Source organism: Microcaecilia unicolor, chromosome 4 (genome assembly GCF_901765095.1).
Source record: "Microcaecilia unicolor chromosome 4, aMicUni1.1, whole genome shotgun sequence".
Taxonomy (NCBI): Eukaryota; Metazoa; Chordata; class Amphibia; order Gymnophiona; family Siphonopidae; genus Microcaecilia; species Microcaecilia unicolor.
Genome location: NC_044034.1, coordinates 355274067 through 355300714, shown reverse-complemented (window position 1 = coordinate 355300714; position 26648 = coordinate 355274067). Strand labels below are relative to the sequence as shown.

Sequence of the window (26648 nt, the reverse complement as noted above, 5' to 3'; positions counted from 1 at the left end):
CGCAACACCTATCAAAGCCATTATCTTATCAGAAGCTTGAGGCCTTGGGAGGGAGACTTGAAACTTGTGCATTGAGCAGGGCTCCAATGAATTTCAATTGCTGGGCAGGGTGTAAACAGGACTTGAGGTAGTTTAAAATGAACCCCAGTAGTTCGAGCACCCGAATAGTCCTCTGCATGGACTCCCAAGCATCGTCCTTCAATATGCTCTTCACCAGCCAATCGTTGAGATACAGGAACACAAGGGCTCCCAAGTCTGTGTAGCAGCGTTGTAACTACCGTTAGACATATGGTAAATACCCTGGGAGCTGACGTGAGGCCAAATGGCAACACACAGTACTGGAAGTGTATTCCCAATCGAAATCTTGTGAAAAAATACACCAAATCACAATGCCCTCGAGACACCTGTCCAAATTTCCTGCTAAAGAACGCCCCTGATACATTCATACACTTCCTAATGAAACATCACTTCCATGCTTAACCAGGGCCAATTCCCAAAGGAAAAAAGGAGGAATCATCCTAACTCCCATCCCAAAAAAATAAGATCACACGGGATGTTATAGCCAACTACAGACCTGTAGCTTCTATTCCCCTACTTACCAAGGTAATGGAGGGCATAGCCGCTAACCAACTCATGGAATATATGACACACTTTTCTATATGGCACAGCTCTCAATCAGGCTTCTACCCGAGAAAAGTGATCAGCATGGGCCATAGGGCCATGATCCTCCAATTCGACATGTCATCATGTTTTGATCCGGTTGACCATAGGCTGCTACTAAACATGCTAGAGACATGGATTAGATATCAATTCGTCTGTATGTGTAGGCTTCAGTGTATGCCTGTACCCAAGAAGTTTCATTCTCCGTTGCACTTCATATTTATACATGATTTTATCCTGCTTATTCTAAAAATATGGTGTATTCCTTTACTAATCTATCTACCTCAAGCCACTAACTGAGCTGATTCAGTTAATGGACACTCAGTTCTACATCTATGTGGATGATGTGCAGCTACTCAAACCCAATGAACCTGACTAACCCACAGCCTTGAATAAACTGATTAACTGTCTAACATCAGTTCAAGAATGGGCTAAATACAACAAACTTTGCCTGAGCCCAAGTAAAACTGAGCTTCTCTGGATCCCTAACACAAGTGGATACATACCTGACATCAAAATCTCTTTTGGGCAGTACGAACTCCCCCTCAAATCACAAGTCAGGAACCTTGGAATACAATTAGATTTAACACTTACTCTGATTCCCTAAAATCCAAACAACCTTCAAGAGCTGCTTCTACTATTTGCGACAACTACGCTGCCTCTCTCCTTACACCGAGAAGGTAAATCTTATCCCAGTTGTGCATGCCATAACATCATGAAGACTGGATTACTGCAATACACTATACAAATGGTCTGACTACAAAGAACCTGCACCAGCTTCAGTTGATTCAGAATGCAGCAGCAAGACTCAAAGAAGGTCGCAAGCGACGTGACCTCATCACACCATTTTCACTAAAGCTTAATTAGTAGCCAGTACAATACAGGGCTAAATTTAAAACTCTACGTCTGATCTTCAAGGCCCTCAAAAGAAATGGTCCTGAGCACCTGAAGAATAGGATGATCCTCTACACACTGCCAAGGATACTTAGGTCCACTTAAGGACTATCACTAACCACACCCTCTCCAAAAGACATTACATGATGTGATACCCACAAGCGAGCCTTCTCTGGAGTAGCCCCCACACTCTGGAATGCACTGCCTGAAAGGCTCCACTTAGCACAAGACTATCTCTAGGAAGCAGGTGAAAGCTTGGCTCTTCAACCAGGCCTTTAATGGAAGAAGTAACTAACTTGATAGTCTCACTCACACACACAAGGAGTGACACGTGCTGCACATACTGCAGCAGGACATGTTTATCCACTCCTACCCCTAGCTGAGATAATATTAAACCACCTCTGACCTCATGTGCAACTTTCTTTAATCACCTTATTTTCTAGCAATTCTTACTCTCTTACCTATCTATATGTTCCATCTTTGCTTTACCCTTCACTATCAATTAAAATGTTCTATTACGTATTGTGTTGACATAGTAAGTGGTATACTATGCCATACTGTTGTAATTACCTATTGTTCATGTTTGATCTATTCTTAACGGTACACCGCCTTGAGTGAATTCCTTCAAAAAGGCGGTAAATAAATCCTAATAAATAAATAATAATAATAAAATATCTCAAAGGACATATGAAACATCTGGATTTGTTTTATGATGAGCGTTCCAACACAATGCAGCTAAACTCATCCATCGGGCAGGAAAATATGACAATGTTACCCCTTCTCCTGATATCTGTGCTGACTTCCCATTCAACTTCGTCTCACATTAAGATTTTGATATTGATACATCACATTCTTCATTCTGTTTAGGTCACTTGTTCCTTGCGCTCCCCCCTTGTTCTCTGTGCTCCTCCAAACATCTACTCGCCATCCCTTCAGACTTACAGATTCATTCACCATGTTAGATCAACTGGCTTTTCTGTGGTAGCACCTACCCAATGGAATCTTATACCCCTGGATCTTTATACTGAGCTTTCTTCTATAACTTTAGAACAGCACTGAAAACATAACTTTTTAAAAAAGCTTTCAGAATTACTTAATTCAATCTTATGGCCATCATTGTTTTTGTCCGGTTGCTGATCTTTGATTCTTTGGGCCCTTTAGAATTGTCTTGGTTGATTTGTTTTGTCCATTCTTCTCCCCATCCCCTTCTTTCCTTTTGTTTTAATTTAGTTTTTAATTATTCCCTACCTTTCTCCCCCTTATAATTATTGTAATCTAGTTTCGCTGATTGGTTCTTCCAATATTCTTTCTCCTTTATAATTCATTTTATTTACTGCTTAGATTTTGTGATTTGCGGTTTATTAAAGTTGAACCATGATGGGACACCAATGACTGTATAAATTTCTCTAAATGAATGGGAGTAAAATGGAACAAATCTGTAACACACATAAGCCTCCAGACACACAAAGATAGTCCACTGACCTACCTTTGGGAGTTTTTGCAGTGAACTCTGGATCAAAATAGAATGTGTCATCGGGCCTACCAGTGGCAGGTTTGAAAGGTGGCTGAATTTCTCTTCTGTACAGTTTCTGAGAAAAATAAATGATGTTTTGATTTAAAAAAACCCTTGAACATTAAAATATGAAAATATGTTTATGTACTCTTTAAGCAAAATACCTACATTCCAATCTATTGTAGAAAAAAATGGATGTCGTTTAATTTCCTCAACCCCATCAGGACCAGCTCCTGTAAAAGAATTCATCATGAATTCTATTTGGTGTGTGCATAAAGGAAATATGGAGCTTGTTTCTTTCATTTTCAGCTGTGGATGTTTTAAAATGTCCAAAAGTTAATACTTTTAGATTTACATGTAAGGATTATGAAAGATATTAGTAGTTTAACAAATATACACATTACCTAATCTGTTTGCAGGGTTTCTCTTAAAAAGCATCCGCAGTAGAGACTGAGCTTCAGGACTTAAAAACTGAGGCATTCCAAGTTTAGCTCTGCAATAAAAAAGGAAATTATATAAAACTTATGAAAAAAGGATTACTATTCTTCTTTAACAAGACAGTAATCTACATCTTATGAATTTAGTCTCACCTAGCAGAAGAAAAACTGACATTTAATTGGGGTGGTAATAACCTGGCATCCCCTCTCCCCTTTATCAGCTCATTTCTAAGTTAAGTGAAACCCAACAGAAGTGCCAAACACACACAGGAATTAAATATATTGAAAGACTAAATCATTATAAAAGGTTGTACATAAAATTAAATTTTTTTAAATTTCCTTTTGAATTGAAGTCAACATTTGTTTCATCTGTGGAGTATTCCAATGAGGAAAATTCAGGCACTCTGTTTATGGACAACCTCAACCGTTAAATTAGAAGTCAGGAATTATTTCATTCGTAAGACTACACAGTGAATTGTTAGACATAGGGCACTGTAAACAGAGAGCACTTGGAAAATGATATGGTTTTCCCATTGAAATCTTCAGAGTATTATAATAATGTACTGTTTTTCTGCAAATTAATCCAGTATCTTAATTGCTGAAAGAAATGCTTTTAATAGGAATTATCTAATTTGCTTGAACGTGCTTGCCCTGGCTCAAATTCTTTCATTTTTAACTGGTTGCAACCCAGTTTGGCTCTAAATATTTATACCTGACTTGAATATGCCCAGCATGACTTCCATTTGACTGCAAACCTGCTAAGAGTCAATGGGAACTACTTCAGTTTTGTTCAATACAGGGATTCCCAAACATCAAGTGAAGGATCACACAGAGCATTTCAAATCATGAGGAAGGGCTGTGCATGAAAAAACAGTAGTATGGAGTACATGGGCCAAAAGAAAAAAAATTGCATACAGTTGAACAAGGATTGTCTCTTTCCTACCAGCAGACGGAAGAGGAGATACGGATCTTTTCCAGTGACATCAACAGTACATGGGCTGGTGCCTCCTGGAATTCTCTAGTATGCTCCTATCAAAGCAGAAGGACCATTGTACCACATCCAAAGCCCCATCTGACCACTGCAGCACAGAATATAATTCAATTCAATCTCTATCTACACCACTAGAAAAAGGGCTGCAGAATTCAATGAGTTCCATAGAACTGAAGTCTTCCAGGCAGGTCCTGGTCTGATATTGCAGGACTCAAGGAAAGGAAAGTAACAGATGAGATGAAATGTCACCTCTCACTGTCCCTGCCATACCAGTCCAACCAAGTGAAATGTACCTAAGAAGTTTCTCACTGGAAGACAAGGCCCCCTGGCTTGAACATCACACCCTTAAAGTTTCACAAACGAAGTGACAACTACATTGCCACTCTGCAAATTTTCTCAGGTGACATTGCCCAGAAGTTGCCTGCAACCGAGCAGAGTGTTTTATTGTTTTTAATGTAATTTGTTGCTTTTGTATTTTGCTGTGCAGGATTGTGTATATCACTGTTTGCAGAGATCTGCCCTGTACCAGAAAAGGTTTCCAAGGGTGATGTGGAGGAACTGAAAGACATCTCGGTGAACCTGGAAGATGTACTGAGCCAAATTGACAAATTAAAGAGTAGTAAATCACCTGGACCGGACGGCATACATCAAGGGTACTCAAAGAACTCAAGCATGAAATTGATGATCTGCTGTTAGTAATATGTAACCTGTCGTTAAAATCGTCTGTAGTACCTGAAGATTGGAGGGTAACCAATGTGACGTCAATTTTTTAAAAGGATTCTAGGGGTGATCCTGGAAATTATAGAATGGTAAGCCCGATGTCAGTGCCGGGCAAAATAGTGGAAACTATTATAAAGAATAAAATTATAGAACATGTAGACAAACATGGCTTAATGGGATAGTCAGCCTGGGTTCAGTCGAGGGAAGTCTTACCTCACCAACTTGCTTCATTTCTTTGAAGGCATGAATAAACATGTGGATAAAGGTGAGCCAGTTGATGTAGTATATCTAGATTTTAAGAAAGCTTTTGATAAAGTGCCTCATGAGAGACTCCTGAGAAAAATAAAGAGTTGTGGTTCTGGTGTGGATTAGGAATTGATTATTAGACAGAAAACAGAGGGAAGGGTTAAATGGTCATTTCTCTCAATGGAGGAGAGCGAACAGTGGAGTGTCACAGGGATCAGTACTGGGACCGGTACTATTTAACATATTTAGAAATGATATGGAAATTGGAGCGACGACTGAGGTGATCAAATTTGCAGATGATACAAAACTATTCAAGGTTGTTAAAACACATGTGGATTGTGAAATATTGCAGGAAGACCGTAGGAAATTGGAAGACTGGGCATCCGAACAGAAGATGAAATTTAATGTGGACAAATGCAAGGCGGTGCACATTGGAAAGAATAATCCGTCTCACAGTTACCTGATGCTAGGGTCCACCTTGGGGGTCAGTGCTCAAGAAAAAGATCTGGGTGTCAGTAAAGGATTTTAAAAATTGCTTTTCAACTCTGAGTGACTGACAGTGCACTCTCTCATTAAAGTGATAATTTTGTTTGTGTGAAAATGATTTGGAATGTGGAAGAAGATAAGACACAGCTCTAATTAATTTGGTATGTGAAGGGGGAGGTGGAGCATATTTTGAGTTCAGGCTGGCCACCTGAACAGAGAAACATGTGACCACATTCAAGCATATTTTGTATGGCTTATTTACCAAAACAGAGACATTCTCAAGCATTCTGTAATTTTCCTTAGCTCTGAACATGAGTTCTAAGCCTAATAAAAAGGAGAAATTTTTGCCAGTGAAATGGGGAGCTAGTCTGTGAGTAACCTACATACTGCGCAGAGAACTATATTTCCTGATCAAGAGACTCCTGGCTTTCACTGTGAACGCCCCCCCCCCCTCCAGCTGATAAGAGCCTGGATGTAGAGATTAAGGATCAGTGATGTATGTATATTATGTACAGTTTATTATTGCTTTTCCTGGCCTACAAATTCCTGGCTTTGCTCGGATGTAGTGACCAGTGATGTAATGATTGTTTCTTTTTAACTATAAATAGGTATTGTTTCTTTTCAGTTATATAGCTTAATCATTGTGCATATAGCTTAATTTGAAGTGAACCTCTAATAAAAGTCTCATTTACCTAATATGAATCCAAAAGAATCCACAGTAATTATTGAGTAGCCTGTGAAAGTGAGGCAGGCTGTAAAACCAGGTGAGAACAGTGTCGTTGTAGATAATATGCTGAAATCTGCTGTGTGTGTGGCGGCAGCCAAAAAAGCAAACAGGATGCTAGGAATTATTAGGAATGGGATGGTGAATAATACCCAAAATACTATAATGCCTTTGTATCGCTCCCTGGTGCGTCCGCACCTTGAGTATTGCATTTAGTTCTGGTCACCAAATCTCAAAAAAGATATAGAGGAATTAGAAAAGGTTCAAAGAAGAGCAACCAAAATGATAAAGGAGATGGAATTCCTCTCGTATGAGGAAAGGCTAAAGAGGCTAGGGCCCTTCACCTTGGAAAAGAAACGGATGAGGGGAGATATGAGTGAGGTCTACAAAATCATGAGTGGTGTAGAATGAGTACAAGTAAATTAATTTTTTACTTGTTCCGAAAGTACAAAGACTAGGAAGTTACATGGAAATACTTTTAAAACAAATAGGAGGAAATGTTTTTTCACTCAATGAACAGTTAAGCTCTGGAACTCTTTGCCAGAGGAGGTGGTAACAGCAGTTAGTGTATCTGGGTTGAAAAAAAAAGTTTGGACAAATTCCCGGAGGAAACGTCCATGGTCTGCTATTGGGATAGACACGGAGTATGGGATTTGTAGTATGGAGTGTTGCCACAATTTGGGTTTCTGCCAGGTACTTGTGACCTGGGCTGGTCACTGTTTGGAAAACAGGATACTGGGCTAGATGGACCATTAGTCTCACCCAGTATGGCTATTCTTATGTTCTTATCCACATAGTTATATGTGGATTATAAATAAACTAAAACTAAACTTTTATTCCGACAAATGCATATAGCCTTAGCCACTACCTTGATCTAGTGAACAATGAAGATTTTGAGGCCGCCAGGTCCTTGCATGGGCCATGGAACAGCATAAAGAAATAATCCAGAAGATGAAATCAAAATTTGTTTCCTGCACCCAGTTCTGGAAAGGACAACAAAGGTAACTCCTGATTCACATGAAACTAGGAAACAACAATTTGATTGAAAGGAGGGGATTTGCCTGGGTGAACAGAGCCTTCCAAGAAGATGGGATACATATCCTGAAATGACAAGGCCTGCAGTTCTGAAACCACCTTCACTGACATGATCGTGACTAAGATGACTGTTTTGAGAGTGAAGTCCTTCAGGAAGGCTACCTTCAAAGCAGGGGTGTAGTCAGACACCCAATTTTAGGTAGGCCTGGGCCCAAGGTGTGTGGGCAAAAGAACTCTGCCTTGTCCCACAAGTAATTTGGTCTCTCCCTCTCGCCTGCATGCCATATGGTCTCTCAAACTTACCCCTCTCCCCCGCATACCTTTTAAATAGCAGATTTTCACCAGCAGCGAGCAGCAACTAATACACACTGCTCATGCTGGTCTCACAGCCCTTCCCTCTGATGCAAATTCCTGTTTCTGCATACGCAGGAATACTTCAGAGGGAAGGCTATGGGGCCGGTGAGAGCAGTACGTATCAGTTGCTGCAGGCAAAGATCTGCTATTTAAAAGGTATGAAGGAGGGACAGTTGTTAGGAGAATTCGGTAGCTGGGGCTTGGGGATCCTTGCCAGCCACATCACAGGTGTGCTGCTACTGGGTGGGCCTGAGCCAAAAGTGGATGAGCCTGGGTCCACCCTGGCTCACCCTTGGCTACACCACTGCTTTAAAGGCTCTAAATGTGGGCCCAACAGCACATTTAGGACTAGATTCAGATCCCAAGAGGGCAGGGTCAGCATGACGCTGAAACTCCTCACCCAACAAAACACTGCACAATATCCACAATCCACAAGCACTGCCATGCAGACCTATAGTATCTTCCCTTTCTAGCATGTGTCATAATCTGACAACCTGAACATTCAGGTAATTAAGGTCCCTGCTCAAATCTCCTTGGCAAGAACTCCAGCACGTTCAGAATAGAGACCTGCACAGGAACGAGTTTTACGGGAATCCCAATCACGCCAGCAGGAGTACCGCAGGGACAGAAGTAGGCTTGTGGAGTTCTTATGGGGATGGTAGAAGTTCCTGTGGGGTTCCCTCAGGGACAAGCGTACCTTTAATACCGCAGCTTTTGACGAGCTCCATTGCATGTAAACAACGACCATTCATCTCAAGTTCAACTCTGAGAGTCTGAACCAACCTCAAGTTCAACAGTCCGAACTGGAACAAGAAAGAGAAAGTGTGCCCGCCACGAAGAACACACTTGATTAGTAAGGATGACGACATCTGGCATGCGACTCCACAAATCAGATGGCTCTAGCTGAGTTCTCCAAGGGCTCCAGTAGAAGACTAGAAATGGAAATGAGTCATGTTGCTGAGTGCAGCAGGCTCCAGCCAAGTCCGCTACCAGTGCATATATACTGGCTCAAAAGGTAGTGAGGTCATCATCAGCTGATTCAGAAACTCAGAGAGGAGTGAGCACATGGGCAGCAGCACTGGAGGAGCATAACAATGAGCTGGACGGAGGCAGCTGAAGCACGAGCTGAGCAGCACACAGCACGGGAGCAGCAGGAGCTGAGAAGCTGTGGTACCAGAGGAGAGGGAGGCAGCAGAAGGACTCAGGAGCCAAACAGTTGTGGTACCGGAAGGAGAGAGGGAGGCGACAGCAAGACACAGGAGTTGAGCAGTGTGGTACCGGACGGAGGCGGCAGCAAGACACAGGAGTTGAGCAGTGTGGTACCGGACGGAGGCGGCAGCAAGACACAGGAGTTGAGCAGTGTGGTACTGGACGGAGGCGGCAGCAGGATACAGGAGTTGAGCAGTGTGGTACCGGACGGAGGCGGCAGCAGGATACAGGAGTTGAGCAGTGTGGTACCGGACGGAGGCGGCAGCAGGATACAGGAGTTGAGCAGTGTGGTACCGGACGGAGGCGGCAGCAGGATACAGGAGTTGAGCAGTGTAGTACCGGACGGAGGCGGCAGCAGGATACAGGAGTTGAGCAGTGTGGTGCCAGACGGAGGCAGCAGCAGCAGGATACAGGAGTTGAGCAGTATGGTACCGGACGGAGGCAGAAGGATACAGGAGTTGAGCAGTGTAGTACCGGATGGAGGAGAGAGGGAGGCAGCAGGAGCTGAGAAGCTGTGGTACCGGACGGAGAGAGGGAGCAGGCAGCAGGACACAGAAGCTGAGCAACTATGGTACCGGACAGAGAGAGGGAAGCAGCAGCAGGACACAGGAGCCAAGCAGCTGCAGTACCAGATGGAGGAGAGAGAGAGAGAGGCAGCAGGACTCAGAGCTGAGCAGCTGTGGTACTGGAGGAGAGAGGGAGGCAACAGAGGTCAAGCAGCTGTGGTATCAGATGAAGGAGAGAGTGAAGTAGCTGTGTGGTGGCACCGAACAGACCAGGGGAAAGGAGGAGGCAGTGAGTAGTGACTGAGTCCTCCTGCCCTGACCCACAGAAGAGAACTGCACAGAGGTAAATCAGCTGATGCTGGCTGTTTGTATCAGAGCTGCAGCTAAAGCATACCTTGTTTCTTTTGTTGAGGGTTTTTAGTATCTTTTGCCATTGTTAGCATTTTGCTCGGTACAGTAGGAAATACATTTTCAAATTATATTTCTCCTGTGCTGTATTGTTTACAGAGACTGATTCGATACTTCAGCCCTGTGTAATTTTGTTATGGCAATGGAAAAGAAAGTAAACATTCAAAAACTTATTGATTTGAACAGCGACTGTTTCATACATGAAAAATAAGAGTGAAGTATGGAATTTCTTTAAATTGGTATTGGTCAATGACAAAAATACTTTTGTGCTTTGCTCGAGATGCAAGACAATTCTCTCTTGGCGATCACGTGATGGGACAAATGGCTTATGGGCTCACAAGGACTATTGTGCAAACCATATGCCAGAAACAAAGATTACAGCTATACTAGGCTTTTCTCTATCTAGTAATACCAACAAAGTACCTGTGAACATCAAATCTGAAGTGGCAGACATTGTGCTCGCCATGTGTGGGACAGATGTGAGGCCCCTTTCTATTGTTGAAGGGAATGGATTCAGGAATTTAGCATCAAAGCTCATCTCCATTGGTGCTAAATATGGGAGCGTTGACCTGGAGCAAGTGATGCCCCTGTGGATCAACTGTCTCATCATTTTGATAGTGTTGTGGAGAAAGAGAAGATCGCACTCATCAACAACCTAACTTTAGTGCCACAGTTCAGAATGACAACTGACCTCTGCACACATAAAGCAACCACAGCTACATAACTGTGACTGTATAGTATATTGATAACTGGCAAACTGAATCGTGCTTCTTGGCTACCTGATTACTTGATGAAAATCATACCTCGGAAAATATAAAACTGTCAGTGAAGTCGATTCTGGATGAGTTTTGTTTACTTCAAGACAATGTGTTCACTACAGACAATAAGGGCTTTCAAGACTGGAATGAAATGAAAGTCCTTTATTCATAACGACCCGACACTAATCAAGCAGCGTATGTGTCAGTGGTATCAGGTATTTTTTGTCTACTCTGCTGTAGTCTAATGTATAGAGCTCTTTATGACTGAGTCTTTTTGATTTTTGCATGTTACGGCACAGAAGTTACAATCGGGTCCTTTTCATTAATTAAGAAGTCTAAAGGATTTTTGAGAGTCAGTAGTCTTAAGTAATTTTATGTATTTATTTATGCATTGTACTCCATATTTGCCAATCAGGTGGTCGGTTCAATATGGCTTACAGTTACTTCAGTTAGATATGGTACATAGCCATTTGTAGTTAGATCTGTTCTTACTTCATGTTCTGCTAGCACTTAGGTTTCGCTGTTTGATTAGGTGGGTTCATCGGGGAAGAATTTTCTGAAGAAGTGGGTTTTCAGGTGTTTTTGGAATGTTAAGTAGTTGTACATGCATTTAAGGGTTTTCAGTAATGCATTCCATGTCTTGGGGCAAATGTATGTGAAGTTAGTCGAGTATGAGGTTTTATATATCAGACCTTGACATTGGGTGAAGGGTGAGGTAGATTCTTCCACCTCTGGTTGCATTGCATGCAGGGAGTTCTATTACGTTTGTCATATATTCCAGTGCAAGTCCAAAGATTATTCTGTAAGCGAGAGAGCATATCTTGAAGGATATCCATGCTTTGATTGGTAACCAGTGAAGATTTTGGAGTAGCGGTCTGGCGCTTTTGAATCTAGTTTTTCCATAGATGAGTCTTGCTGCTGTGTCTTGTGCTGTTTGGAATCTCTTTAGAGATTGTTCCGTTGCAGTAATTAGCATGGGCAAGGACCATAGATTGAACTAGTGTGTGGAATATCTCTCTTGGGAAGTAGTTTTTAATGCGTTTTAGTTTCCACATGGTGTGGAACGTTTTCTTCGTAACAGAGACTTGTTTGTCAAAGGTTATGTTACGGTCTATGGTGACTCCTAGGATTTTTAGATGGTCAGATATTGGGAGGTATGTGCCCATGGCGGAGAGGACTGAGAAGTGGTCAGCATTGTCTGGTGATGTGATTATCGGCATTGTTTTTTAAAAAATCTTTGTTCAATTTGAGCTTGAATGTTGATGCCCAGGATTCCATTATGTTTATTCCATCTGTAATCCTGGTTGTAATTTTGTGCAGGTTCTTATTAAACAGTATGTAGATTGACATGTCATCGGCACATATGAGGGAGTTTAATCCTTGTTTGGATAGTATTTTGGCTGGGGGGGGGGGGGGGGGGCATCATTAGGTTGAATAGTATTGGTGAGAGCGGCGAGCCTTGGGGGACCTGCATTCAGCTTTCCATGGAGGAATTCATTTTCACTTGGTAGGATCTGGTGGTTAGGAATCCTAGGAGCCATTTGAGCATTTTTCCTCCTACACCAATTTCTTGTTAGAATTTGATGGTTGACCATGTCAAATGCACTTGGAATGCCCTCCCGCGGGAGGTGGTGGAGATGAAAACGGTAACGGAGTTCAAACATGCGTGGGATATGCATAGAGGAATCCTGTGCAGAAGGAATGGATCCTCAGAAGCTTAGCTGAAATTGGGTGGCGGAGCAGTTGGGGGGAAGAGGGGGTGGTGGTTGGGAGGCGAGGATAGGGGAGGGCAGACATACGGTCTGTACCAGAGCCGGTGATGGGAGGCGGGACTGGTGGTTGGGAGGCGGGAAATACTGCTGGGCAGACTTATATGGTCTGTGCCCTGAAAAGGACAGGTACAAATTCAAGGTAGGGTATACACATATGAGTTTGTCTTGGGCAGACTGGATGGACCATGCAGGTCTTTTTCTGCCGTCATCTACTATGTTACTATGACATGTCAAATTGTAGCAAAAGAATGTTTTTTTCTATATGTGATTTCCTTTTTGTCTACTCCATTACAGTCTGATAAATAGAACTCCTTATGGAAGCATTTTTGCTCAGCACACAATATCTGCCTAGTTTCTACAGCAGTTTAATGTATAGCACTGCATCAGAATTTTTGCTCCACACAAGATTTGTTTTATATTATGGCTTTATCAATAATTATTTTTAGCAGCACGATTATTCTGGAGAGATAGGCACTTCTGAGCTCTCCAAGATAATATCTGTTTTGTTTTTCTAGTTTTATTTATCATTGTGGATGGTTTAATTAAATAAGAAACACTAGAGCATTTTCTAACTGGATGTTAGGCAAGTTCTATGCATTGAAATACTTGGCGGTCCTCTGTTGTGTAATCATTGTTACTACATTTTTGTGCATTTTTTGGTACATTTAATATGATAAAGGCTCTTAGAAATAGATTTGATTGTTTCCTCATTTCTAAGTAGGACTGCTCAAGAGAGCTGTTTGCTTGCTTTTTTGTCACTTTTGAAAGCATCAAGATTACAGGGTAAGACAGGAAGATTTAAATTCCATCACTAGCTCTTTTATATTCGTCTTTTGCAGTGACAGTTTTATTTTTTAAGCAATTATCATGCTGTCATACTTAATATCTGTCTATGGAGCAGAAAATGTACTCTTTGCTCTTCTGTATACTGTATCATTTCTTGTTCTACATATTGTATTATCTCCTCTTTACTCATTTTTCTTTGATTTATATGTTAAAGATTTTTTATTCTCTATTTATGCCTTAAGAATATGACACTTATCTGTATTGCTTTTCACATAATTACACACGTTTATCACTTCACACATTTTGCCGTATATTGATATGTTTGTATTAAGCTTTTATATTATTAATTCATGATTTCAAAATGTGATGATATACACTATATCAGGTACATTAAGGACATATATATACACACACACATACTTCATACTTTTAGGGCCCTGTTTACTAAGTATTGCTGTAGAAGCACAAACATTTTAGCGCTTGCTAATGCTTAATATCACGATATAGGAACATGCTTTTAGACATCTTTTATAATGAATTTTCGTTGTAACATTGGATCTGACTCAAAAACATATGCAATACTGTTTTGATAGATACAAATAGCTAAGGGCATGTTAGACATATAAATACATTATGTGTACGTATACCAGCACATGTATTTGACTGTACATTCCCTTACTTTATATATTTTTTATATTTTTAATGTTTGTCTATATTTGAGAAGTTTTTTCTTATACTGTTTTTATGTCTTTTTATTAGACCTCTGAGGCAGGTGTCCTTACGCTGAAACACGGCCCATGTTGGGTCTTTATGAATAAAGGACTCTCGTTTGGTTCCAGGCTTGAAGGCTCTTTTATACTTTTGCTGTTTGTGTACTTCTGAACCCTCTCTTTTGTTATTTGATGCTCACTACAGACAATGCCAGTAATATGAAGGCTGCCTTTCAAGAAAACACGTAGAATGGATGTTCATGTCAACCTAAATATTGTTTCATCACATGGACTGCAGCAGACAAGTTCGTATGGCACTGGCTTGCGTCCTGAGGTAACCCAATTATTGACACCTTGAAAGAACTAGTGATATTGGCAAAAAACAAACTAGCAACCAGCTGGTAACAACACTTAAACAGTGTGTAGTGACACGATAGAACAGTGTGCTTCTTAACACTGAAATCAGTGGCAACAAATGTTTCAGATCTCCAAACACTGAATGCTGAGCCAGGTTTTAATAGAAATTGTTTTTGTCTGTGGGCTATCAATGAAGACTTGTTGGCTGATGTCATTCAAGTTTTGGAACCAGTTGATGTAGCCACAAAATGCCTTTCTACTAACAAAGGTCCTTCATTGCATCTGGTGTTACCTACCAAACTAAAGCTGCAAAAACACTTCACTGAAAAGGCTTCTGAAAGTAGAGTCATTTTACAACTGAAAAACCATCTACTACATGCTAAATAAATACTTCACAATCCATCAGCTGCACTGTACCGCTGTTTTGCTGGATCCACACTTTAAAAACAAGTTTGGAACATTAGCACCAACTGAATATGCACAGGCACAACTTGAAACTGATGGTGGATAGACTGCCAGCAGCAGACATTTCAGATGACTCTTCTGTCTTGCAGCAACCCAATAAGATGATGAAACTAGAAGAAAATTTCTTGGGAGACCTCTATTCTTCTTCATTGTAGAATATGGGCGCGGCCATGAGCCTTGGGTCAAGGCCTAAAGGACAAAGGCTAACTAGTCTGGGTGACTCAGAAACTCACGATCTGATAAGCCATCCTTGCATGCAAGCAGGCATGAGAAAGGAGGAAGTATGAAAAGAAACAGGAAAATGTGGTTTAGCAACACAGGGGAAACAGATGGTGAGAAAAGAGAACATGATGATCTCTGAGGAAGATAACTTGTTAAAGCCATGTTAAGCATTGTTTTGAAAAAAGATATACAAGTAGCTGTATCAGAGCATTACTTTGGACAGACAACTTCAGATAGTACTTATGTATAGCAGAGCTGTCCTCCCATAAGAAACTATTAATTGTATCTATATTTGAAAAGTAATAAAAATTGTTTCTCATACGTGGCCTTGGTCTTTTATCACTCCAAATTATGGGTGGCTGGTACATAATAATTTGGGGTAGTGGTAAAAGACTAAAAATAACATCATCTTCAAATATTATCTGAGGTATGTATAGATTTTCTTTTGTTAGCTATTATAATATGTTATAACTATTTGTAATGACAATGCTGCTTGCAAAATATACCTTCACATTCAAAACGATGCCATCTGCTTTTTCTCAGGTGGATGCATACATGACTTTCACTGACAAAATTATTGATGATATCTTGTCTTACTGGAAGTCAAAATCAACTAAGTGGAAAAATCTTTCTGGAGTTGCTAGACGAGTCCTTTGGGTGCCTGTTGCCAGCACATCATCAGAACAGTCATTTTCATCAGCTGGTAGTGCTCTTGAGGACAATCACAGATGGACCACATACTGTGATTGGACTTCTGTTTCTGAACAGACTAAAGAAATAACTGCCCAATACTGTCCTGTTACTTGATGGATGTTTGCGTTTTGTATTTTCATTAAAATTCAATAAAAACTAATCTTTAGAAGTAGATACTACTTTGCTTATTATGGAGACAGGCAGGGATGGAGAAGATTACTCCTGGGGATGGGCAGGGACAGAGGAGATTACTCATGGGGACAGGTTATATTCCAATGGGAACGGGAAGGGACAGATTGGATAGGTAAATGGAGACTTCGTTATAGGCAAATAAGATCCGTGTACCAAGGCCTCCAAGGTCTGTCTGCAGCGATCAGGAGCAGCAAGAATGGATGATGAGCCACTCTGCACAGAATTCTCCCAATGAGAAGCAATTAAGAGAATAAGTACAGGAGCTCCTGTCGGGGCCACAGGTGCACAAGGGCATCTGAGCTAGCCTAGTCAGCCTCCCTCCTGTGCATATGCATAAAAATGCTCAGGACTCATGGTCTCCACATTCTGCACAGTCATCACACAAATAAAACCCCATCTGCTTTTAAACAAGTGTCTGGAAGTAGAAGGTGTGTATGCTGTTCCTCAGGTGATAAATCACAATTTGAATATTTTTTTCATTTGGCATTAATGAGGAGGATAGCTCCACTGTTGGGGAATATGGAGTTTGTGATACAGAACTGGAAGTGAAGGCTTACGCTGAGATTCTGTCCAATCCTGTAGAGAACCCAGACTTCATTCTCACATAGAATTTGCTGAATAATGCTATCATATAATGGCAGTTTTACTAGTAGCTGAAACTGGCTGGAGGGGGGAGGATTTGTATATTGTCTAGTAGGCCCTGGTGTTGTGAATTACTAATTTAAAAGTGGAGCAAAAAAGTGGTATAAGTGTCATTTTAGCTTGCCTCTCCCATAAGTAGCTTACTTTACTATTGCCACCCCAAATATCTATCTATAGATACCATTGCTCCTGTGGCTGAAGAAATGCTCCACACTGGAGTTCAGCCTTCAAGACATCCACCAAAAGCTAGAAGGCTACCACACTGAGCTCTCGTTCCCCAGGTCCAGGACTGTGCTACTAAGAAAATCCACCTGAACGCCGTCATTCCGGTAAATACTTTCCACCTCCTGAGTCACTGCCTGGTTTCAGGTTCTCCCCTTGCTTGTTGATATATGCCACAGTTGTGGCACTGACATCACATGACCCATCTTCCTCTGCACCAAGGAGAGGAGCTCCTCCAGAAACAAATAGCTCTGGTCTCCAGATGGTTGAGGAGGTAAGCTTCTGCCAAGTCCAGGGAGAATAAAAACTTGCCTGATGTACCGAGGCGATGACTGAGCAAAGAGTCTCCATCCTGAAACGAGGTACTTTGAAGGAAGAATGGACTCCCTTTAACGTTAAGGATGGGCCTTAAGCAGCATTGTCCCACACCTCTGGAACATGAAAAAGTTCTACCGCACCCAGAGGGCGGCACTGGAGCGTGAACGCCACAGCCTAATACTCTGGCTGACCTTCACGGATAAACCATTAAAGGTATCCGAAACTGGACATGCAAATCCCAGGGCATAACTCTGACTGATCATCTCCAATGATTGGAGGTTTATGTTTACATATATACACACATGGACACACATGTATATATCTTCTACATAGTGGTGAGCTACAGTTTTGTTGATGTTCTCTCTACCTTTAATTTTTTTGTTTAAATGGATTCTTCTCTCTTTTTAAGTGGACTACAGACGAGAGTGTTGGTGGTTGGGAGCTGGTGGTTGGGAGGCGGGGCTAGTGTGGGCAGACATATACGGTCTGTGCTGGGGCTGGTGGTTGGGAGGCGGGGCTAGTGCTGGGCAGACTTATACGGTCTGTGCCGGGGCTGGTGGTTGGGCGGCGGGGATAGTGCTGGGCAGACTTATACGGTCTGTGCCAGAGCCAGTGGTGGGTGGCAGGGATAGTGCTGGGCAGACTTATACGGTCTGTGCCAGAGCTGGTGGTTGGGAGGCGGGGTTGGTGGTTGGGAGGCGGGGATAGTGCTGGGCAGACTTATACGGTCTGTGCCAGAGCTGGTGGTGGGTGGCAGGGATAGTGCTGGGCAGACTTATACAGTCCGTGCCAGAGCTGGTGGTTGGGAGGCGGGGATAGGGCTGGCCAGACTTATACGGTCTGTGCACTGAAGAGGACAGTACAAATAAAAAAAAGTAGCACATATGAATTTATCTTCTTGGGCAGACTGGATGGACCGTGCAGGTCTTTTTCTGCCGTCATGTTACTATGTTATTTCTTAATATTTTCTTTAATTTTGTTACTGGGAATTTTCTTATATTTCCTTGATTCTGTGTTTGAATCTGTATCTTTGGAAAACTGCAAAACAAATTAACCCCCCCCCCCCCCCCCCCCCCCCCACAAAACAAGAAAAACACCTCATCAAAAATTAAAAAGAAAAAAAACTGACGGCGCCAAAATCAATGTACTTACTTAAGAATCATAGTCATGGTTTCTTTTCTATCTTTCCCTTGGAAAGGTAAGGTACCAGTCAACATCTCAAACTGGAAAAAGTAAAAACACCATTAGCTTAGATAAAGAATTATATAAAATTAGCAGTACTGCTTAACCAAAGAAAAATGCATAAAGATAAAATGGAGATGGAAGAATGGCTTCTCAATTTTCCAGCTTCAAGAGCCTATGTTGTCATCATTTTTATAGTACTATTAGATATACGCAGTGCTGTACACAAAGAGAGAGTACCTGCTCAACAGAGCCTACAATCTATTAAAAACAAACAGGACAAATAAGGGATTAGGGAGTTTAGTTTATTATAGGAATTATCACAACATGGGTATTGAACAGGTGAATAAGGGGTTCAAGCAGCCTTTAGAAGTACATTATACTATACAAGAGAATTATGGATGAACATCATGAATAGGAAAAACGTACACTGTAGTCAAACTGTTTTGTTACTGTTGGAAACGAAGTTGAAATCTAAGATGTGGGTCATAATTGCAGTCAATTTACAGGAAAAAAAAAAAGTCTGATTTAAAACACTGATCTAGGAAGCAGTCAAGGACTCAATTGATGAAATATGCCTTGTGTACAATGAACTGCAATAAAAGTAACAATTTACTATCAAGGCCTAGAGATACAACATAATCCCTGCCTGAAACAAAGGAAACGTGGCTAGGGAGATAATAAAAATGTTAACAGAAGCAAAATGCAGAAAATGCTAGAAAAAAATTGGATCTCTACATTATAGATGCTATCCAAGATGCATTAAAAAAATACATATTTGCAATTCTTGACAACAGCCTAGGTTTAAAGATGAAGCCAAAGGTAATTTGCTTATGGCTTTTGTATTTCATATCGGTAAAATAGTTAATCATAAAAGCTGCACTCAAACAGTGAAAAACATTGCTGCTCACCTGTAACAGATATTTTCTGTAGACAACAGGAACATAAGTGGGCAAAGTCACTGCACATCACTTGAACAGCTTTCCCAGAGCTCAGAATTTAAAGTTCTGAGAATGTGTGGCCTTTTCCACATGCAAGTCCCCTCAGCTACTCAGTTCCATTACTCAGTATTAATGGAAATCTCAGGTGGGAGATTACTTGCTTTATCAATCCTGCTATCTACCAAAAACATCTGTTAGTGAGCAATAACACTTTTTCCATTACCAAGCAGGATTCAATCAGGCATACAAGCTTAGGGTTGCCCATATATTTACATACTGTCCACTGTTTAGGAGCAACCCACACATAAACAAGGGTGTGCATTCAAGACAGATTGGCCAGCACAGTTTAGCCAAATGCACTGTCTCTGATTATGGGCTGCTCCAAGCAATAGTGTGAGGTAAAGGTATGAAACAAACCAGGTTGCTGCTTTATAAATGAGACTACAGGGGAGCTACAGTAGCTGATATGCTCCAATTTCATAAGATTTCAACTTAGTGGTTAAAAGAGCACCGGTCTGTTTATAACTGAATTAGATGTAGGATGCAAGATAAAGGGCAGATATAAAAGAGTGCTAGTCTTTGTCCACAGCTTAGCTTTTGCATAAAATTCTGTGTGCTACTGTAGCTCCTATTAAAATAGGTTTTGTGCTCAGCTCATTTAAATCTCATAGAAATAGCTATTTAAGGCAGGTGCAGATAAGTACTCAGAAAACCTGAAGGATGCACATAAATACTGGCATTGTAAAAATTGTACACACAGAATGGCATTCTAGTACATGCACAGATATGTACACATGTAACTCTGCTTCCCAATAGAATTTTGCTAGTGCAGACCCAAGTGTGACTCATCCCATGTGCTCTCCCATGTTACTGCACAATTACTTCCTATTTGTATGCTATTTGCTTACTGAATTGGGGAGCAAATTTATTTTTTTTAACGCTTGCATTAGGGAGATGTAGCTCATGGCTCTTGTCTATAATTTTTAGCTATAAGCTACAAAGTTCTACTTCAGGTATACTGCACTATTTCCCATCCCCTATCTCTTTTCCTATCAGCCACATGCAGTAATTTCTGGCTGGTCACCGTTGCTAAGGCAACTCAGATACCTAGTATATCCTGTTGCAAAAGTAATTTACTGAGAAGAGGTATGGCAAGGACACCAATTGCAAGCCTCCAGCACATATGGAGTGGAGGAGTGGCCTAGTGGTTAGGGTGGTGGACTTTGGTCCTGGGGAACTGAGTTTGATTCCCACTTCAGGCACAGGAAGCAACTTGTGACTCTGGGCAAGTCACTTAACCCTCCATTGCCCCAGGTACAAATAAGTACCTGTATACAATATGTAAGCCGCATTGAGCCTGCCATGAGTTGGAAAGCGCGGGGTACAAATGTAAAAAAATAAAATAAAATATGAAAGTCCCAATTACAAGTCTCTAGCATATATGCAGCACCTATTATGATTGGTCCAGGGTAGAGGAGAGGTGGATGCTCACCATAGCCTATAAAACCACACTGCAGACAAAGAACCTCTGAAAAACTAGGCATGCTTGGAAAGAGTTTCAGATCCGTCCAATGGCCTATTATTTTTCCCGAAGGGGTGATCTCCCCCCTTCGTACAAACTAATTCTCTATATCTAAGAATCTTTCTTTCATTCATTCTCTCTCTCTGTTCTGTGACCTTTGTATGAGGAACAAACTTTTCTTCCTTCTTTATATAATTAGTCTAATTACGTATAATTACCAGAGGTACTGATGCTAGATTTTGTAAGTTTTGTTCTAACTTTATAACTGATATCTGATGCTATGATGGTGGGTGAGTAATTAAAGACTTAATTCTCTCTAATTCCTGTTGAATTTTTGCCTGTAATATTTTGTAAGCTGTTTAGAGAATAGCAAACCAAAATGCGCAGCCTAGTACACTCTACACAAGGTTACTGTATTAGCACCCAAATTGGTAAAATTCATTTGGTAACTGGAATGCCAATTCTTTTGGGGTCAAAGCACCCAGCAAAGCTACAGACAGAGATTCAGTTCTTTTGAGGCAGTGAGTGTCTGTATACAGTCCAGAGTGTGATGGGCTCTCTCGCATGGATTCTTATGATATAGATATTACCGTTGCCATATAGGTGGCACAGATACTACAGCTGTGGGTAAAAACCTGGGATGAGTTTGAAGACTTAACTTTTTATGTTGACATGAATATAAGAGTCAAAGATAACTAAAGGCTTGAAATTCATTCTAGTTAAGGTCACTTTCCAGGTGATATTTACGTAGACTTCCTTGGCTCAAACAGCAGGCCTCATGAGATGTGAGGTCCCATGACATAGGAAACTTCTGTAATGGTGGTTTGACATGAAAAAGTCTTGTCATACATCAAGAAATGATCAACTCAACTTCCCAGTGTTCCATCAACTGAATGTGATAGGCTGAGAGAGCATCACAAGGTACTCTCATGGAGGATGTTTGGAGTTTTAAATAACAGAAGAGGTAGCATGATTAGAACAAGACACTGTAAGGAGGGCATCAAATAAGAATGTGAATATTCATGAAATAACAGATAGAAAGCTCACTTTTGTTTTTTGTACCCCGCACTTTCCCACTCATGGAAGGCTCAATGCAGCTTAGGTACTTATTTGTACCTGGGGCAATGGAGGGTTAAGTGACTTGCCCAGAGTCACAAGGAGCTGCCTGTGCCTGCAGTGGGAATCAAACCCAGTTCCCCAGGACTAAAGTCCACCACTCTAACCACTAGGCCACTTCTCCACTCATTTAAGGGAGTGGGTATGCACAGCTGATACATTTTCTAAAATAACAAAAAAAAAACCCCAAACAATTCCTAATCCAAAGAACACTGCCTCCTATCCTATGACTTTTTAATTTTCTCAGGAGTCTCATGTGGAACTTTTATCAAAAGCTTTCTGAAAATCCAAATACACTACATCAACCAGCCCACCTTTATCCACATGTTTATTCACACCTTTAAAGAAATGAAGCAAATTAGTGAGGCAAGACTTCCCTTGGCTGAACCCATGCTGACTTTGTCCCATTAAACCACATTTTGTCTATGTGTTCTGTAAATGTATTCTTTATAATAGTTTCCACTATTTTGCTATCAATTGGGTTTCTGCCAGGTACTTATGACCTGGATTGGCTACTGTTGGAAGCAGGATACTGAGCTAGATGCACCATTGGTCTGACTCAGTATGGCTATTCTTATGGAGACTGCGCATTCCTGGGTGGTAAGTCAATAAGGTCTTGCATGTAGGCCGGGGCAACTCCGTGAATGATTTTATGAACCAAAGTGCAGACCTTGAACGTAATGGCTCTCTTACTCAAGGATCTAACAAAATCTTCAGATCTGGGCTGTTTATCTCAGAAACATGGCTCACAGAATCTGATAGTCCAATATTGCCTCACACTTATCCTCCTGGTTATGGTATTATTCACTCTCCAAGACAGGGTAAAAAAGACGGCAGATTTACTCTTATATTTACAAGTTTTTTCCACGTCTTTAGTTAGTTCCAGGGTTTTCTCTGAACTGGAATATATGATGTGCAAATTCTGGATGATTCAAAAGAGAAATTAAATCACCCTACTCCTCATTTACTGCCCTTCAGGAGCTTGGTCCAAGGTAGAACCTCGACTTGTAGAGATTACTTCTTCTGCCATGTTCCAATTTTCTAATATTATGTCCACAACTTAAAATCATTCCTGAAGGACTGCGAACTAACTACATTCTCCGAGGGTGCAACTCATGAAAAAGGACATACATTAGACTTCATGACTTCCTATCCCAATAGCTTGATCAGTTCATTCAAATGGAAGCTAGTAACATGGTCTGATCACTTCCAACTGGATTTCAACACTGATCTGTATATCAAGCTTAACCAAGCACAAGTCCTCCAAACTCATCTCCATCAGAGGTAAAATCAATGAGATCACTTTCTGGTCTGAGCTAACAGATTCCCTCACTACCTCATCGCCTTCAAATGGTTTGATCAAATCCCACTGGAATATCAAGGTGAAAGCCATACTAGACAAAATTGCTCCATTTACCACTAAAAAAGTCAAAGACGTCCAGAAATTCACCATGGTTTACAGAGGAACTATCCTATATAATAAAAAGCACCCTCAACGTTCTGAAGCTGACTCCGTGGCTTCAGTGAAGGGTTTGAAGCTTCTGAAGCTCAGGCTCCATCTCAGTAAGCTCCGCCCTCGCGTCAAAACGTCATGACGTCGAGGGCGGGTAAATCGGAATAAAAGAACCGCGCAGCTCCAGCTTCCATCTCAGTAAGCACCGCCCTCACGTCAAAACTTCATGACGTCGAGGGCGGGTAAATCGGCATAAAAGAATCGTGAAAAGGCTTTAAAAAAAAAAAAAAAACTACACCCGCGAACCCACAACAATCGCGCCAGCGCAACGCATACCCTGTCTCTCGCACAAAACGACTCGCATTCACAAAACAAACCTGCCTCTCGCTGTCAACGTCTCGCACGCCCACACCAAACGTGCATGCGCATCGGCTATGCACACTGTGTCTCGCCGCTCGCGCAAAGCACCAGCTGTCATTTCAAATACTGACAGCTGATACTCAACCATTACTTTTAAAAGAAACAGGGAAGAACGGTGTGCTGCAGAAAAACGGACCAAATTCTTTCAGCAGACAAAAAGTTTATACGAGTGCCCAGACTCTCCCACACAGATGCCCCTACACTCCCAAACATCATACACAAACCATAACAACCTCCACACACACCACCCCCTACCATCACCACCCACTCAAATTATACAAAAAATCACCAAAGGAGGGAGGAAGAGGAAGGGAGGGGGGCAAAGGGGAAGAGAAGGAGGGGGGGGGGAGGGAGAAGGGGGGGAAACACACACTCTCTCTGTCAAACACACTCACTCTCACACAATCACACTCTCTCCCACACACGCACTCGTACACAGTCATTCAGAAACACACTCACTCACTCACAGATACACAAGCACCCAGTCTCAATCTCTCTCTCACACACACAGTCACTCTCACACACACTACGAGGAACACCTGGCTAGCGCCCGTTTCATTGGTTTCAGAAACGGGCCTTTTTTTACTAGTCCATCATAAAAAGGGAATGTTGATGCCTTGAAAAGCAATGGAGAAAGAACAAAGATACTACTGATAAATCCAAATGGAAGTCAGCCTTCTGACACTACAAAAAGGTAGCCGATTCAAAATGTCAGCACTATAGCAGCCTAATAGGTCAAGATGATCTTAACAAAAAAATTTTCTCCTTAGTTAAACCCCCCCCCCCAAAAAAAAACTAGCTTCCACTAATGATGAACATTCACAGAAAAAGTGGACCCTAAAATACAACAAAAGAGATGTCCACCTTTTTTGTTGTATTTCCTGTGTGTTAAGAGTGAACCTTTCTGAGCCTTTTTGGATTAAGTATTCTTAGAACATTCACAGAAAACATGTCCCACCGCTGACCATTTCGCCAATAAGATCCTCCAAATTAGGTCTGAACTATTTAAAGTTACTCCAACAGATGAAAATAGTCCAACCCGTAGCTCAGCCTCAATTGCCAAAGATCCTACAATCTAAGGACTCAAAACAGACCAAAACTGGGAATCTTTTCAACCACTAACAGTTGAGGATATAAGATCACTGCTTTTGAAATACTCCCAAGCCAACTGCTCCCTGGATCAATGCCTAAAATACCTATTCAAATCCATCCCTATGGAAGCAGTAAACTAGTTACTCAATGATTTCAATGAGCTGTTAAAAACTGGCTCTCTTCCTCCTGGATATGGGCAAAATTGATCTCACTCCGCTGTTGAAGGGATCTGAACTAGATGTAACATCACTTGCAAACTACCATCCAATGACAAGCATGGGAAAATTAGGTTCTTACCTTGGTAATTTTCTTTCCTTTAGTCATAGCAGATGAAGCCATTACGTATGGGTTATGTCCATCAACCAGCAGGGGAGATAGAGAGCACTCAAACTTTCACAGTGCCCTCTTGGCCAGCTAGCTCCACTGCCTCTTCAGTATTTGAAGCTTCCAAAGCAGTATGGCAAACCGCAATGGGAATCACAAGAGCTTTCCTCACAGTGAACGATGGCCCATCACAAGGGCATGAACTCATAAAGGAGGGAATGCACATCCTCCTGGAGGGAATAAACTCATCCTCCTCATTGTATAAGTGGAGGGGAACACACGCGCCTCCTGGAGGGAATCACACATCCTCCCAACACACTGGAGGGAATGAACTCATCCTCCTATTTATAGAACTGGAGGGGAACACACGCGCCTCTTGGAGAGAATCAACACATCCTCCAAAAAAAACATGCTGGAGGGAATGAACACATCTTCCTAAATCTAAACTGAACATGAATCCTGAAGATTGTTTTCCAACTTTCTCCCAAGGAAGGAACTTCAGGAAATTAGAACAGAACCTGAAAAACAGATTCACAGCATACAGACAATCATACAGGGAGGGCTCATGGCTTCATCTGCTATGACTAAAGGAAAGAAAATTACCAAGGTAAGAACCTAATTTTCCCTTCCTTGTCATCAAGCAGATGAAGCCATTACGTATGGGATGTAACAAAGCAATCCCTAGATAGGGTGGGAACAAGCCACACCACGCGCTAGCACTTGTGCACCAAAACGCGCATCCCTCCTGGCAGCCACATCCAGCCTGTAATATCGGGCAAAGGAGAGCTTAGAAGCCCATGTTGCTGCACTGCATATCTCTTGAAGAGAGAGTGCTCCAGTTTCAGCCCAAGAGGAAGAAATCGCTCTAGTAGAATGTGCCTTAAAGGCTACAGGCGAAACCCTGCCGGCCAGCAGATAAGCTGAAAAGATTGTTTCTTTGAGCCAGCGGGCAATAGTGGCTTTAGACGCTGGAGACCCTCTGCGAGAACCGGATAGCAGAACAAACAGATGATCAGAAGTCCTGAAAGAGTTAGTAACTCGCAGATACTGCAGCAGAGTCCTGCGCACATCCAAAAGGTGCAGCTGCCCAAAAGATTCTGGAAACTCTTCCTCTGAAAAAGAGGGCAAGAAAATAGGCTGGTTTAGGTGAAAGGCTGAAACCACGGTCCGAACCGTGACTCCGGACTCTGAAAATTGCAGAAATGGGTCTCTACAGGACAGCGCCTGGAGCTCTGACACCCGTCTCGCCGAGGTAATGGCCACCAGAAAAACGGCCTT

General features: G+C 41.7%; 1 protein-coding gene and 1 long non-coding RNA gene across 5 annotated transcripts in view; one reads left to right on the top strand and one right to left on the bottom strand.

Moving 5' to 3' along the window:
• The window catches only part of RPS6KA3 (ribosomal protein S6 kinase A3), a 209217-nt gene that overhangs the window by 57993 nt on the left and 124576 nt on the right, over window positions 1-26648 (bottom strand). For all 4 annotated transcript variants that reach the window (XM_030202258.1, XM_030202262.1, XM_030202259.1 and 1 more), the window contains exons 10-13: window positions 18473-18543; window positions 3472-3560; window positions 3236-3300; window positions 3041-3143 (exon numbers count right to left, since the gene is read on the bottom strand). In XM_030202258.1, coding sequence (XP_030058118.1) covers window positions 3041-3143; window positions 3236-3300; window positions 3472-3560; window positions 18473-18543 — 328 coding nt within the window. The remainder of the gene's footprint in view (window positions 1-3040; window positions 3144-3235; window positions 3301-3471; window positions 3561-18472; window positions 18544-26648) is intronic.
• On the top strand, window positions 22928-25278 carry LOC115469523. The gene is made up of 3 exons (XR_003942023.1): window positions 22928-22938; window positions 24558-24562; window positions 25208-25278. It is a non-coding gene; the product is annotated as an uncharacterized LOC115469523 (long non-coding RNA).